Genomic DNA, 12,802 nt, shown 5'->3' on the forward strand with positions numbered 1-12,802 from the left:
TTACAACAGATAGAAACCTAAGCATTCTGGTGACAGAGACAGAAGCAGAGAGAAAAGCCAGAAAATAAAGATTATTATTAGCAATGCATGCCCTACATTTATCCCACAAGATTTCCTGAGCATTCCTCAGACATTATAGTGCAATATCATAACTCCAATGTACCCATAGTATTTCTATTTTTCTCAAGCAAAAAGTATATACTTTGAAATATATACTGAACAAAACATACCATAGTATATAGCCTCTTTTAAGACATTAGTAATCTAAACTTCTATAAATATCTTTAAATAACAAACATATTATAGATAGCTATTCACATAGGACACAGTGACACATAACCATACAAAAATAAAACAATCATCTTTTAACTTTTTTTTTTTTTTTTTGGAGTAAATTTCAGACACCAGAATCACCTTGTCAATACGGATCCTGGGGATCACGGATACACATTTATTTATTTAATGGCCATGTTGTGCTCTTTGTGGGATCTTAATTCCCTAACCAGGGGTTGAACCTGGGCCCTCGGCACTGCGAGCATGGAGTCCTAACCACTGAACCACCAGGGAACTCCCTGGATGTACATTTATACCATGCATAGCTACCGCACCCAAGGGCCATGGCAGGAAACATTATTCGCTGGATGTATTACTACATCCTGGTTCAGAAAAGCTTAGGTTGGAATAGAGGTGTCCGAGTGTGATGAGAGAGTTGTCTTTAGCTGTTCCGTGGAAAGGACACATGAATCAGGTCCCCGACCCCAACCCAGACAAAGTGTGAAAATATGAAGCTGTCCTTTGAATGAGTGGAATACAGAACACGTCTCTTTCTTGAGTGTTCCCATACACCATTTGCTACGAAGCATTTCTCAACACGTGGGAAAGGCACCAGCAGTCTGGACCAAAGGCAAGGGATTTGGGTTCCACGATGCCACATCTGTGCTGCTCCGGGCGCTCTGTAGAAAGCATTCCTCCACTCAAAAGGTGATTTGGGGAACTCAGCTACCCAACCAGATGGAATATGTACATTCTTCTTTTGGAAAACAGAATATTTCTATGAAGAAGTATCCCTGGTCAAAAGTGATCTTTTGCCCATGGAATGCTGTCCTTCTCTTGAGAACAAGAAACAAAAAATATGGTTTGCATATCCCACCTAGAACCCAGCGTGGTCAGGGGTCCCAGAAGGAACACAGACACTGTTTTCTCAGCTGAACTCCATCCCTCCAGTACGATGGGAGCACTGGAATTGGTGAGGCAGCATCATCGTTTGTTTCCATCCCAACCGCATCCCTCCAGGAGGAGCTGGTGTTTCCAGGAACTGGGTTTCAGTTTTCCTTTACAAGGAAAAATGTTAAGCTCTCGCAACGTCTTGAAGAGTTGCCTGAGGGGTAAGACAGGAGGGGAGAGCATCCTGGCTGGTTCTCAAATTGAATTTTCAAGGCGGGCAGAGGAAGGTGGTTTCTGGGGGGAGCCTTCAGAGGCAGACGTGGGGGTTCGCCTCTGCTGATGTTGCTGATAGATGTCCTGGATCAGCAGGGTGTTCATGAGCTTCCACTCCCTATATTTTCTGGCTGTCAGCTTCGGATCATCCAGCAGCTGGTTAATCATGGCCAGGTCGTGTTCTTTACACTGTCCCAGTAGGAAAATAAAAAGAGACACAGAGAGAGAGGAGGGTGAGATGTGATAGCTATCTTAACTTCAATAAACCATCTTTAGCCTTTTGCAAATAAATGCACATATACCTTGACTGTAAAATTATCAAAGTGTTTTTACACACTAATATTCAAATTTCTACAACAATCCTAAGAGACATGGCAGGACACCCGCCCTTTGTGCTTAGATAAGCTAAGCACAAAGAGGTAAACATCGCACACAAGGCTTGGGGGAAGAACTGGACACAAAACCAAGGTCTCCTATGTCTCCTATGTTCCTGATTAATCCAGTATTCCACATCACAGTCATATTTCTATCTCAGTGTGAGCTTTATTCCTCCTGGGATGGATAACTGTATAACCATGTTGTTGACCACACAGTACTTATCCTAAGACATAAGACAGTAAAAAATGTCTCTTTTTTTATTTTCTATTAAATTGTATTAATTTTAAATAAATTTCACACATTTATTTAATGTATACACACTAAACAGGTAGGCTATCTTTTTATTCAAAGAAGATATCATTAAACTTCCATACAAACAATGCGTATTTCAATGACGCCAACAGTCTGTTCATATCATTTCACCCTGCCTCCTCCGCAACCAGTGACACACATTTCTGAAATGTCTGTCTCAGGTCAGGGGACTTTTCTGTAGTCAAGGAATGGAATGAGACATAAGACATATCAGTTTCCACATTAAAAAAAAAAATAAAAGATTTCTCAGCCTACATATTTATCGCAAACCTATTCCTGCTTCCTCCATCTCTGTGACCGTAATCCCAATTTGGGATATAAAGTCTCACCTATCACCCTTAATCTGCTGCTACAGCCTACCAAGTGAGGTTCCTGCCCCCAGTCCCCACTTTGTATCCACCCTCTGTCCAACAGTCCAGGGAGTCCCCCTGAAATTCTGAGTCCTCTCAACGGTTCCCCTTCTCACCCAAGTTTCCACGGACATGAGCCCATTTGTTGATTCTCCACTTGCTTTTTCCTTTCCTCTCTAGGAGTATTGACATGGGTTTTCTCCCCCATACAATGCTGCTTCACCACCCCAGGACATGTCACATAGAGGACCTTCTGCACCCTTCTTCACCTGCTGTTGCTGCTGATAAGTCGCTTCAGTCGTGTCCGACTCTGCACGACCCCATAGACGGCAGCCCACCACGTTCCTCCATCCCTAGGATTCCCCAGGCAAGAATACTGGAGCAGGTTGCTATTTCCTTCTCCAAAGCACGCATGCATGCTAAGTTGCTTCAGTCGTGTCTGACTCTGTGCAACCCTATGGACAGCAGCCCACCAGGCTCCTCTGTCCACAGGATTTTCTAGGCAAGAATACTGGAGTGGGTTGCCATTTCCTTCTCCACTTCTTCACCTAGTGGACTCTAATTCCTAGAGTGATTTTCACATGGAATATTTCCCAATCTCCCTCTCTCTCTCTTTTGTTTTTTAATGGATTTTACTACAGCTCATGAATGTACATTCACTTCAGGCAGAGGACCTCCTTCACCTAGTCGACTCTAATTCCTACCTAGAGTGATTTTCACATGGAACATTGGCCAATCTCTTTTTTTTTTTTTTTTAATGGATTTTACTACAGCTCATAAATGTACATTCACTTCAGGTATCATGCTCTCCAAAAAACTGAACCCCCAGATTGAACTGAGAAGATTTTTTCATGCTTGCATGCCTTCCAATGCTTGGAACCCTCTTAGAACTTACCACATCACACTTAGATGTTCATGGGTCTGTCACGTCGTCTATTCTAAAGCTTCTTAAGGAAGGCGACAAGGAACATATTTTATTCATTCCTGCATTCCCCGAATCTCACACAGTGCTGAGGGCCAGGTAGACATTCAGTTATGAACTATCTCTGCTAATCCGGGGCAGGATGTGCATAGGTAAGCATTCACTGCTGTGCTTACTGGTCCAAGTTCAAATGCATGACCACTGCCATTAAGTGGACTTGCACGACTATTCAGTAACTGTGTTTTCTCATCCCTTTTTTCTCCCACTCCCCTAAATGACTATTTCAGAGTTTCTCATTTCTGCTCAGATCTCCTCCCCAATCCTCCCCTGTAGCTGATGACCCTGCTCTTTATTTTTTTGAGGAAATGGAAACAATCAGAAGAGTAGTTCTCCCAAGCTCCTATTGCCTTCTATCTACATCAGCACAGGTACATGCTGCCTTCCTTCCTGTTCACTTGGGTGAAATGTCTGTGCTTCCAGCAAAGACCCATCTCTCTACTTGTAAAAGCATGTTCTTCTGTACATTTAGGAAATTTGCTCCAGCAATTCTCACCCCTTTCCTGTGACTCATCAGTTTCCCATCTGCAGGTGATCATTCTCACTGGCGTACTCATATGCTCTTATTTATCATAAAAGCCCTTCCTTGACCCCCTTCTCTGCTTCCAATGTCCTTGTGCCTCCTCTTTTAGACCCACTGGCACATGAATGTATTGTTTGTGCTCTACATTCAGCTTTAACTTATGCTTTATTTGGAATGTTTTATTATATTTTCTTGTCTTCTTCTTTTCCTGTTTCTAAATTGACTGGAGTAACATGCATTTCAAGGGAAAAGGTTCACACACATAGTAATCTGAGTAGTGAGATTTATCATTTTGAATCACAAAAGCAAGGGTGTGGTGATAAACGGAGGTTAAAAGATATTTTGGGGTTTCAGGAAGGAGAGAAAAACTGTGCAGAAGGAAAGTAACCAAAGAGGAATACCAAGGAGGTTGGCCAAGACCAAGAAACAGAGGAAAGAATGGTTAGTAAGTAAAGTGGGTAACTAGGAAGGACTGCCAGAAAGTCAAGCAAAACCAAGGCAGTTTTCTCTCTGAGTCCAACATCAACACTTCAGAAAACAATCTTTCTCACCCAAAAATATGCTTCTATTCTCTAGTCTTACCATAGTACTATCGTAAGTAGTCACTTAAGGAGTTTCACTTCGTTCTTAAGAAATCTTGATATCTGTCCAGAGAGTGATCCTAATATGCTATTGAAGAAATTATTAATTAAGATCTTGGCAAATCAACAAAATTTGGAAAACTGATTTTTTCAAGGCAAAAATGAATTCACCACCCCTCTAAAGGGGATAAAAGGTTTTAGGAAAAGATCTCTTCAACTTTGGGCTAACACTTCTCATATGGTTTCTAGCTCTAAATACTTCAAATTTCTTCCCATTCAGCTCAAGTCTGTGTTAGTTCCTTTATGGATAAAAGAAAAAAACTGTAGATAAGAATAGAGAGGAAGGAAATTAGCAAAACAATAAAACTCTCTGAGCTCCTTCCTAGACTTGGCAACCCAGGGTCAAGAGCATCAGGCAAAAAGTCCTGCTTCTCCCCTGTAGAGCAAGAGGCTTGCTGAATGCTTTGAACTACTTTTACAACACCCTTCTGGTTTTCTGGCAGGCAGGGTCTGATAGAGTTCTGAAAAATATCATCCTTTCATTTTTTTACTCCAACTATTCAGTGCATGGTTTGTATCAAGACCTAAGCATTGGAAATGGATTCTATCAGAGCAGTTGGGCAAAGAAAGGTCTGTTCCCCTTCAGATACAAGTGAGGGTAGTTTTCGGAGAAAGTTTCAGTTGGACTCATTAATCATTTCATTAATCATTCATTTAAAAATAAAGACAGGCTTAGCCAAAAGTCAGGGAAGGTGGAGCTCTCGGAGACTCTTAAAGATCTAAAGATCTCTAGTGTGCGACACAATAGTTTGCTCAACTTCCTAAAAGAATTTCTATAGAGAGTATTCATTCCAATACAATCCCCGTGCAAGAATTTTTCTTTATTTCTGGAATGTGCCTACACTACTATAAACATTATTATTAAAATAGTTTGCTTGCTTCTGCATGAAACTGTTCTTTTTTTTGGCTTGTCCACACTCCAGCTTTGAAGTATTTTTTTTATATATTTATATTGCAATGTAATATACACAGAGCAAAATGTACACATAAAGTCTGTGCTTAATAAAATCATCACAAAAAGAGCACATTTGTGTAACCACTGTCACAGTCAAGGAAAGACTCTTATCTGGCACTTCAAAAGCTTTACTGTGGTCCTACTCAGTATATATCCTCACCTTTTCCTCAAAGGTGACCACTATCCTAACAGCTTCAGTTTTAAAGACAGAACTCCCCTGGTGGTGGAGTGGTTAAGAATCCCCCTGACAATGCAGGGGACATGGGTTCAGTCTCTGGTCCAGGAAGATCCCACATGGCCCAGGACAACTAAGCCCATGTGCGGCAACTACTGAGCCCTAGAGCCTGAGAGCTACAACTACTGAACCTGTGTGCTGCACCTAATAAAGCCCACACGTCCGGAGCCCATGCTCCACAGCAAGAAAAGCCACTGTGATGAGAAGCCTATGCACGGCAACTTGAGAGTAGCCTACAATGCAGCAATGGAGACCTAGTGTAGCCAATAAATAAATGGAAAAAAAATGTTAAGATAGTTAAAAGAAAATTATTCTGATAGCTTTCTGACATGAATAAGCATGCATGTACCAAATGATCATTCTCTAATGAAGAGGCTGATTTTTTTTTTTTCCAACATGGTCAATTTCCATGTCATCCTGCCCTCTGACCTCGTAGGAGGTTCACAGAAATACACAACGTGGAATCTATCTCATCAGCCCCAGCCTAAGGGATCTGTGGAAAGGCCTTCTTTTCAGTGATGTTCAGAGAGTGCAGCTGGGTGGGGCAGAGAGCCCCTGAAATGATCCAGCATTCCTTGCTCCCTGGGATTCATGCCCTTCTGTAATTCTCCTTCTTGACTGTAGGGAGGCTGACCTAGCGATTTGCTTCTAATGAATAGAACGCTGTAAAAGCAATGTCACGTCTCTCCTGAGGCTGGGGTATGACCCACCCTGCTTGCTCACTCTCCCCACCTTACTCGCTCTGCAGGAAGTCAGCTCTTACTTTGAGAGCTGCTCTATGAAAAGACCCACATGGGAAGGAACTGGGGTGGCCTCCAGCCCATAGACAGTGAACAAATGAACAACTGAGACCGTCAGTCCAGCAACCTGTAAGGACCTGAACTCTGCTGTGAAAAAGCTTAGAAGCACACTTTCCCACAGTGGAGGACTGTGGATAGCCCCAGCTGGTGCCTGGATTATAGCCTCATGAGGGACATGGAAGCAGAAACACTGAACCAGGCCACACCCAAAGTCCTGACTCCCAGAAACTGTGAGACAATAAATGTCTAGTACCTGGAGCTGCTATGTTTGTGGGTATTTTTGTTGCCTAGTTAGTAATTACTAAAACCTGGGAAGAAAAGAAAAATCTGTTGGATTCATCAATTCTGTGGCTATAGTGCCTGAAGAACAAGAGGTCACAGAGAACCACAACTCTGCAAATATTGAGTTGGCCAAAAAAGTTCATTCGGGTTTTTCAGTAACATCCTAAGAAAAACCCAATGAACTTTTTGGCCAACCCATGATGACAGACTATATTTGATTTTGAAAGGAGTGCTAGTAATGTTTTTCATCATTAAATGCTAAGGAAATTTCTCTACATTTGGGTTTTCTTTCTATAAATAAAATGTACCTTTGCCTTTTATTTTTCAGCTTCATTTTAGCAAGGTTTTTAGGATGCTTAAGTTTTCTATAGATGAACAGGGACATCTGACTAAGAGTTACTCAGTCATCTTTGGTAGCCTTGTCTTTTTGCTTGCTGACATTTCTTCCCGGAAAGGGATTCACATTCATATGATACAAAAGGACATGTACAAAACAGAATTAAATTTCAGGTCTGTCAAGGCTTTTCAGAATCTATAAATCTTCTGCTAATTCAGAACTATTTTACAAACTCTTCTGGCCTCCCCTTGTTTGTACTGTTGTCTAAATGTGAAACCAGGATGCTCTTGCTACAGAGAACCCTTTCAGTTACAGGAGGCCCTAGAAATAGCTCCAGTACATCCTGTACACTGCCCCTTATTCTCATGATGAAATCCCCTGCTACCAGGAAGTATCTCTTTCCCACTGCCCAGCTCTCATGGTGTTTTGTAGCTTCAAACCCAACAGCTTGAAGTCTCTTAAATCTTTGCTGTCTCTAAAATGTAGACATTTTCTTCTGGATATAGTATAGAAGAAGGGCCTCCTCTCATGAATCAGGTGAAATCCCAAGATCTTATTAAATATTACTGTGTATTCCTGCCAGTTGACTATCTCAGACTCTCTCTAACATTTATTATTCCAGGTAGAAGGGTACAAAAACAAATTACACATGATCCTTGCCATCTCGAAGCTTAATATTTGAGATTTTATGCCAGAGTGAATGCAAAAATCGAGGCCTATTGTAAAAACCACATTCCCTAGGGCTTTAGGAATGTCAAGGGTCAACTCACCCTACAGAGACTGTATTGGCTTTACTGCCTTTCCCCACCCTCTAGCCACATAAACACATGTGGTTAGCATGGATTGTTCCACAAAACCAGCATTTTCTCACCCCACACCCACAGAGTTCATCCACAATCTGGAATTTCTTACCTTTAATGTGCTATTCAAAGTTCGTATTTTGTGGAGTTTCTCATTTATGGATGGATTCTTGCACCGCTTGACAAAGGACTTTCTCAGCTCCTTTTTGGTTGAAGGTCGTCGGTCCCCAAGAGGAGACAGACTAGCTTGCTCTAACGATTTGTAGAGCTTCTCCATTTCATCATCTTCGGAGGCTTTTGTCTCTTCTATTAAAAACATAACAATACGCCCAGTTAATCAAGGACAGAACATTTGACACTGTAGTCCTAAAACAAGATCCTCCTGACACCTTCACCTTAGACTTCCAGGCTCCACAATGGTGAGACATACATTTGTCACAACAGCCCATGTTCCCTTTGAAGGCTCTAGGGCAGGATCTGCTCCAAGCCTCTCCCCCAGCTTTTGACGGTTCCTTGGCTGTGGCAGCAGGACTCTTATCTTGACTTGGTGTCTTATGGTGTGCACGTCTGTGTGTCCCAATATCCCCTTCTATAGACACCAGTCATATTGATTAGGGGGACATCAATCTCTGATTTAGATGATATTTGGGTGAGACTCAGAGTTGACTTAGAGTTGATATTGGAATGGATTCAGACTTTTGGAGATGTTGAGATGAATTCAGTTAGGACTTCAACCCAGGGATTTTGGAAGGACAAAACTGAACCCATCACAGTACACCCTCTGTGCTGTGTGCTCAGTTGCATCCGACTCTCAGTGGCCCCGTGGACTGTAGCTCACCAGGATCCTCTGCCCATGGAATTTTTCAGGCAAGAATACTAGATTGGGTTGCCATTTTCTTCTCTAGGGGATCTTCCCCACACAGGGCTTGAACCTGTATCTCTTGCATCTCCTGCCCTGGCAGGCAAGTTCTTTACCACTTGCACTACCTGGAAGTATATACCCCGTAACCTCCCAAAATTCATGTCCCTCTCACAGGTGAAATACATTCATTCATCCTAACATCGCCACAAGTCTTAACCCATTCCAACATCGACTTTAAGTCTGAAACTCTAAGTCAAGTCCAAACACTAAATCAGAGATTAGTGGGACTCAGGGGAAGATTCATCCTAGGGAAAAATTCCTCTCCACCTGTGAACATGTGAAACCAAACAAGTTCTCTGCTTCTCAGATATAACAGTGGGAGAGGAAAACCTTTGCAAACCAATATACATCCTAAATAATGAGAACCATTGTCCCAGATTCCTTTTTAATGTCCTTCCTAGAACTGCCCTTTGAAAGAAGGAATCTGCCTGTGGTCTGTGGCTCTGAGCAGATAATAATCATTTCTCATGCCACACACCCCCCTTCTCTTCCTTAACCACGCCTCGCCAGCCTCAGCCCAAATGCTTCCATTGGAGTGAGTCTCCCGGGTATCCAGAGGGACCCTATATATTTAGGCAGTCCCATCGTGCTAGCCATAGTCACTGATCTAGGGATGCATACGGGTCTCAGATCAGGCCCACGGGGCCAAAGAGACTCAATTCTGAGACTTCGGTTTGGAGTATCAGGGAATCAATCTCCTTGTTTTCCTAAACTGAGCAATGTGATGATATGACCTGGAAGATTCCAGGAATCATGCCAAGAGTCATGAAAATGGAGCCAATCCATAGGATACAATTGAGGCATGGATCTTGGTGATACTGTTAGTGTCATCTGAGCCCCTGGGAGCCAATCCATTGCCTTTGTTAAGGTATTCTGGATGTTGTCTTCAGTCATATGCAACTGAAAGAGTCTCGAAAGATATAGAAATTTACTCAAAGAAAATCATCTCCTGTCGCTGCTTTAATTTCTTACTAAGAACTTCAGTCCTTTATTCACTTTGGTCTCTGAAAAGTCTTGGGAAAGATAGACAATAAGACTTTTTTTCTACCATGCAGTCCTTAGTTTTTTCTACACATGCAGGAATCATGCGATTTGGTTCCTGTCCTGAGAACAAGATTGACAGAGGATCATATAGAAAGCATGGCCTTAGGAGAACTAAAAAACAGTCTCTCCAAAGGGGATAAAAAAGTCATACAATAGTCATCTAGGAGCATCAAAATCAAGCACACTCACTTCCTTCACAGTTTATTCTTGTAAGATTAAGTGTCTTTAGGCAATGTTTTTTCCCCCTTCTACTACCAGAAAGTCCATAAGCATGCATAGTACTCTTTCATGAAATGGAGAGAAAAGATGTTGGGTTAACTTTGCAATTAAATTATAGCACTGGTCAATAAACTTCTTTGTTTTCTATCAAAACAATATCAAAAAAAAGGGGGAAATATTCAAAATTACATTCAAACACAGACTTTTTGGCTCAGTTGGTGCAGATATCAAAAGTAGGCTTTTGCCAATAAGCACATGAAAGGATGCTCAGTATCATTAGTCATTAGAGAAATGCAAATCCAAACCACAATGAGATACTGTGTCATACTCACCAGGATGGCTAAATTAAAAAGGACATAAGTGTGGTGAAACCAGAACATTAAAGTCCTTGGTGGGAATGTAAAATGGACCCCACTTTAGGAAACAATCTGGCAGTTTCTCAAAATTCTAACTGTAGACTTATCATGTGTGTGTGCTAAATCACTTCAGTCATGTCTGACTCTTTGCAACCCTGTGGACTGTAGCCCACCAGGCTCTTCTGTCTACAGGATTCTCCAGGCAAGAATATTGGAACAGGTTGCCATGCCCTCCTCCAGGGATCTTCCTGACCCAGGGATCAAACCCATGTCTCCTGTGTCTCCTGCATTGCAAATAGATTCTTTACTGTGAGCCACCATATGACCCATCAATTCCATTTCTAACTATGTATTCAAGAAAATTAAAAACATACATTAACACAAAACTTGTGCATGAATGTGATGAAAGACACAAACAAAAGGTGCGACAGTGTAAATAAATGTTCATCGATTGCTGCAATATGGTACATGCAGGGAATGGAGTATTAGTCATTAAAAGAAATGAAGTACTAACACACACAAAAACATGGATGAACTGCAAAAAATTCTTTGAAGTAAAAGGAGCCAGTCACAAAAGGCACATACCATATTGTCCATTTATAATAAAATTTCCAGAACAAATCTATAGAGACAGAAAGTAGATTAGTGGTTGCCTGGGGCTGAGGAGGGGACAAGCAGGAATGACAGCTAATGCGTATGGGGTTTTCCTGTGTGTGATGTGACACACTTCACATCAGACTGTGGAGTTGCACAACTCTATGAATATATTAAAAACCACTGAACTGTTTTTTATATGTGAATTTTACGGTATGTGTAAGAAGCCAACTGCCGATGAGAAGAAGCAAGAGACACAGTTTCAGTCCCAGGGTCAGGAAGATCCCCTGGAGAAGGAAATGGCAACCCACCCTAGTATTCTTGCCTGAAAAATTTCATGGACAGAGGAGCCTGGTGGGCTACAGTGCATGTGGTCGCAAAGAGTCGGATACAACTGAGCAACTGAACAAGCATGCATACGTGAAATATATCTCAATAAAGCTGTTAAAAATTAGGCTTTAATAAGATTATCATGATAACTGATGACATTTGCATAGGAAAAATACTAAGCTTGGTAATAGTCCTGGAGTTAAGCTGGAGACATTAAAAAGTGTTAAGAAATTGAAATTAAAAGACATCTGACTCCTAGAGGGTAACATTAGCATTGAAGACTCCACGAGTTTTCAGTCTCACAAGATCACAGTAATTTTATATATCTTTTTTTTTTTTTTTTTTTACAGATAGGCAAGCAGGACTCTACTTCAAATAAAGTCTGGATATATAGCTTTTATGGCTTCCCTGGTGGCTCAGACAGTAAAGAATCTGCCTGCAATGAAGGAGACCCAGGTTCAATCCCTGGATTGGGAAGATGCCCTGAAGAAGGGAATGGCTACCCACTCCAGTATTCTTGCCTGGGGAATTCCATGGATAGAGGAGCCTGGTGGGCTATAATCCATGGAGTTGCAAAGAGTCGGACAGGACTGAGTGACTAACACTTTCACATGGCTTTTAATACCACAGTATTTTTAAAGTAATATATATTTAACAAATTTTAAGAAATCAGTGAAATAAGTATACAACAAAAATAAACAGAATGGTTACTTTCTCTGTGTGTACCAAGATGCTCAGTTGTGCTACTAAAGACTGTGATAGAAAATAAAATTATTTTTGACTAGCACGTTAATTTGTAATTATGTCAGAGTAAAATGATTATAAGATCTTATATCTAATTTGACAGACAGTAAATCGGTAAGGATGAAAATAAGCTTTAGGAGCTTGGAATAGCATGACATAAAGTACATTCCCGAAATGAAAAAGAAGATGGCTTATTTGGATAATCTTATATTATTTAATATATCTTTATGAATATATATTACCTTTAAGTTTAAAAAAAAAATCACAGACTATCTCCCTCTCCCCACCCACCCCAACATTCCCTTCTCTAAATTAAACTTCAGGGCACTACCCAGGAGGATGTGTGTGTGAGTCTGTGTGTGTGTGTGTGTGTGACTTGCTCCTCCTAGAAATAGTGGAACTTTCAAATTAAGACGTAGGTACAGTGGACCTTTTGCCATTACAAAAAGTTAATACAATTTACCTAAAATATGACCAAACAATGTTCAAAAAACAAACACTTTCTCATTGGGATTCACTTAGAAATTGGAGATAGTAGTAAGGAGTGAGTATATTCAAAGAAAG

At 41.1% G+C, this 12,802-nt stretch overlaps 1 protein-coding gene across 22 annotated transcripts in view; it reads right to left on the reverse strand.

Moving 5' to 3' along the window:
- Window positions 1-410: 410 nt before the first annotated feature.
- The window catches only part of IPCEF1 (interaction protein for cytohesin exchange factors 1), a 164,461-nt gene continuing 152,069 nt past the window's right edge, over window positions 411-12,802 (reverse strand). For all 22 annotated transcript variants that reach the window (XM_086318433.1, XM_086318422.1, XM_086318434.1 and 19 more), the window contains 2 exons: window positions 8,142-8,335; window positions 411-1,626 (listed from right to left, as the gene is read on the reverse strand). In XM_086318433.1, the coding sequence (XP_086174559.1) occupies window positions 1,420-1,626; window positions 8,142-8,335 (401 nt within the window). In that variant the 3' untranslated portion in view covers window positions 411-1,419. The remainder of the gene's footprint in view (window positions 1,627-8,141; window positions 8,336-12,802) is intronic.

Source organism: Bos grunniens, chromosome 9 (assembly GCF_055505025.1).
Source record: "Bos grunniens cultivar Pamir isolate PY7600 chromosome 9, Bosgru_T2T1.0, whole genome shotgun sequence".
NCBI lineage: Eukaryota > Metazoa > Chordata > Mammalia > Artiodactyla > Bovidae > Bos > Bos grunniens.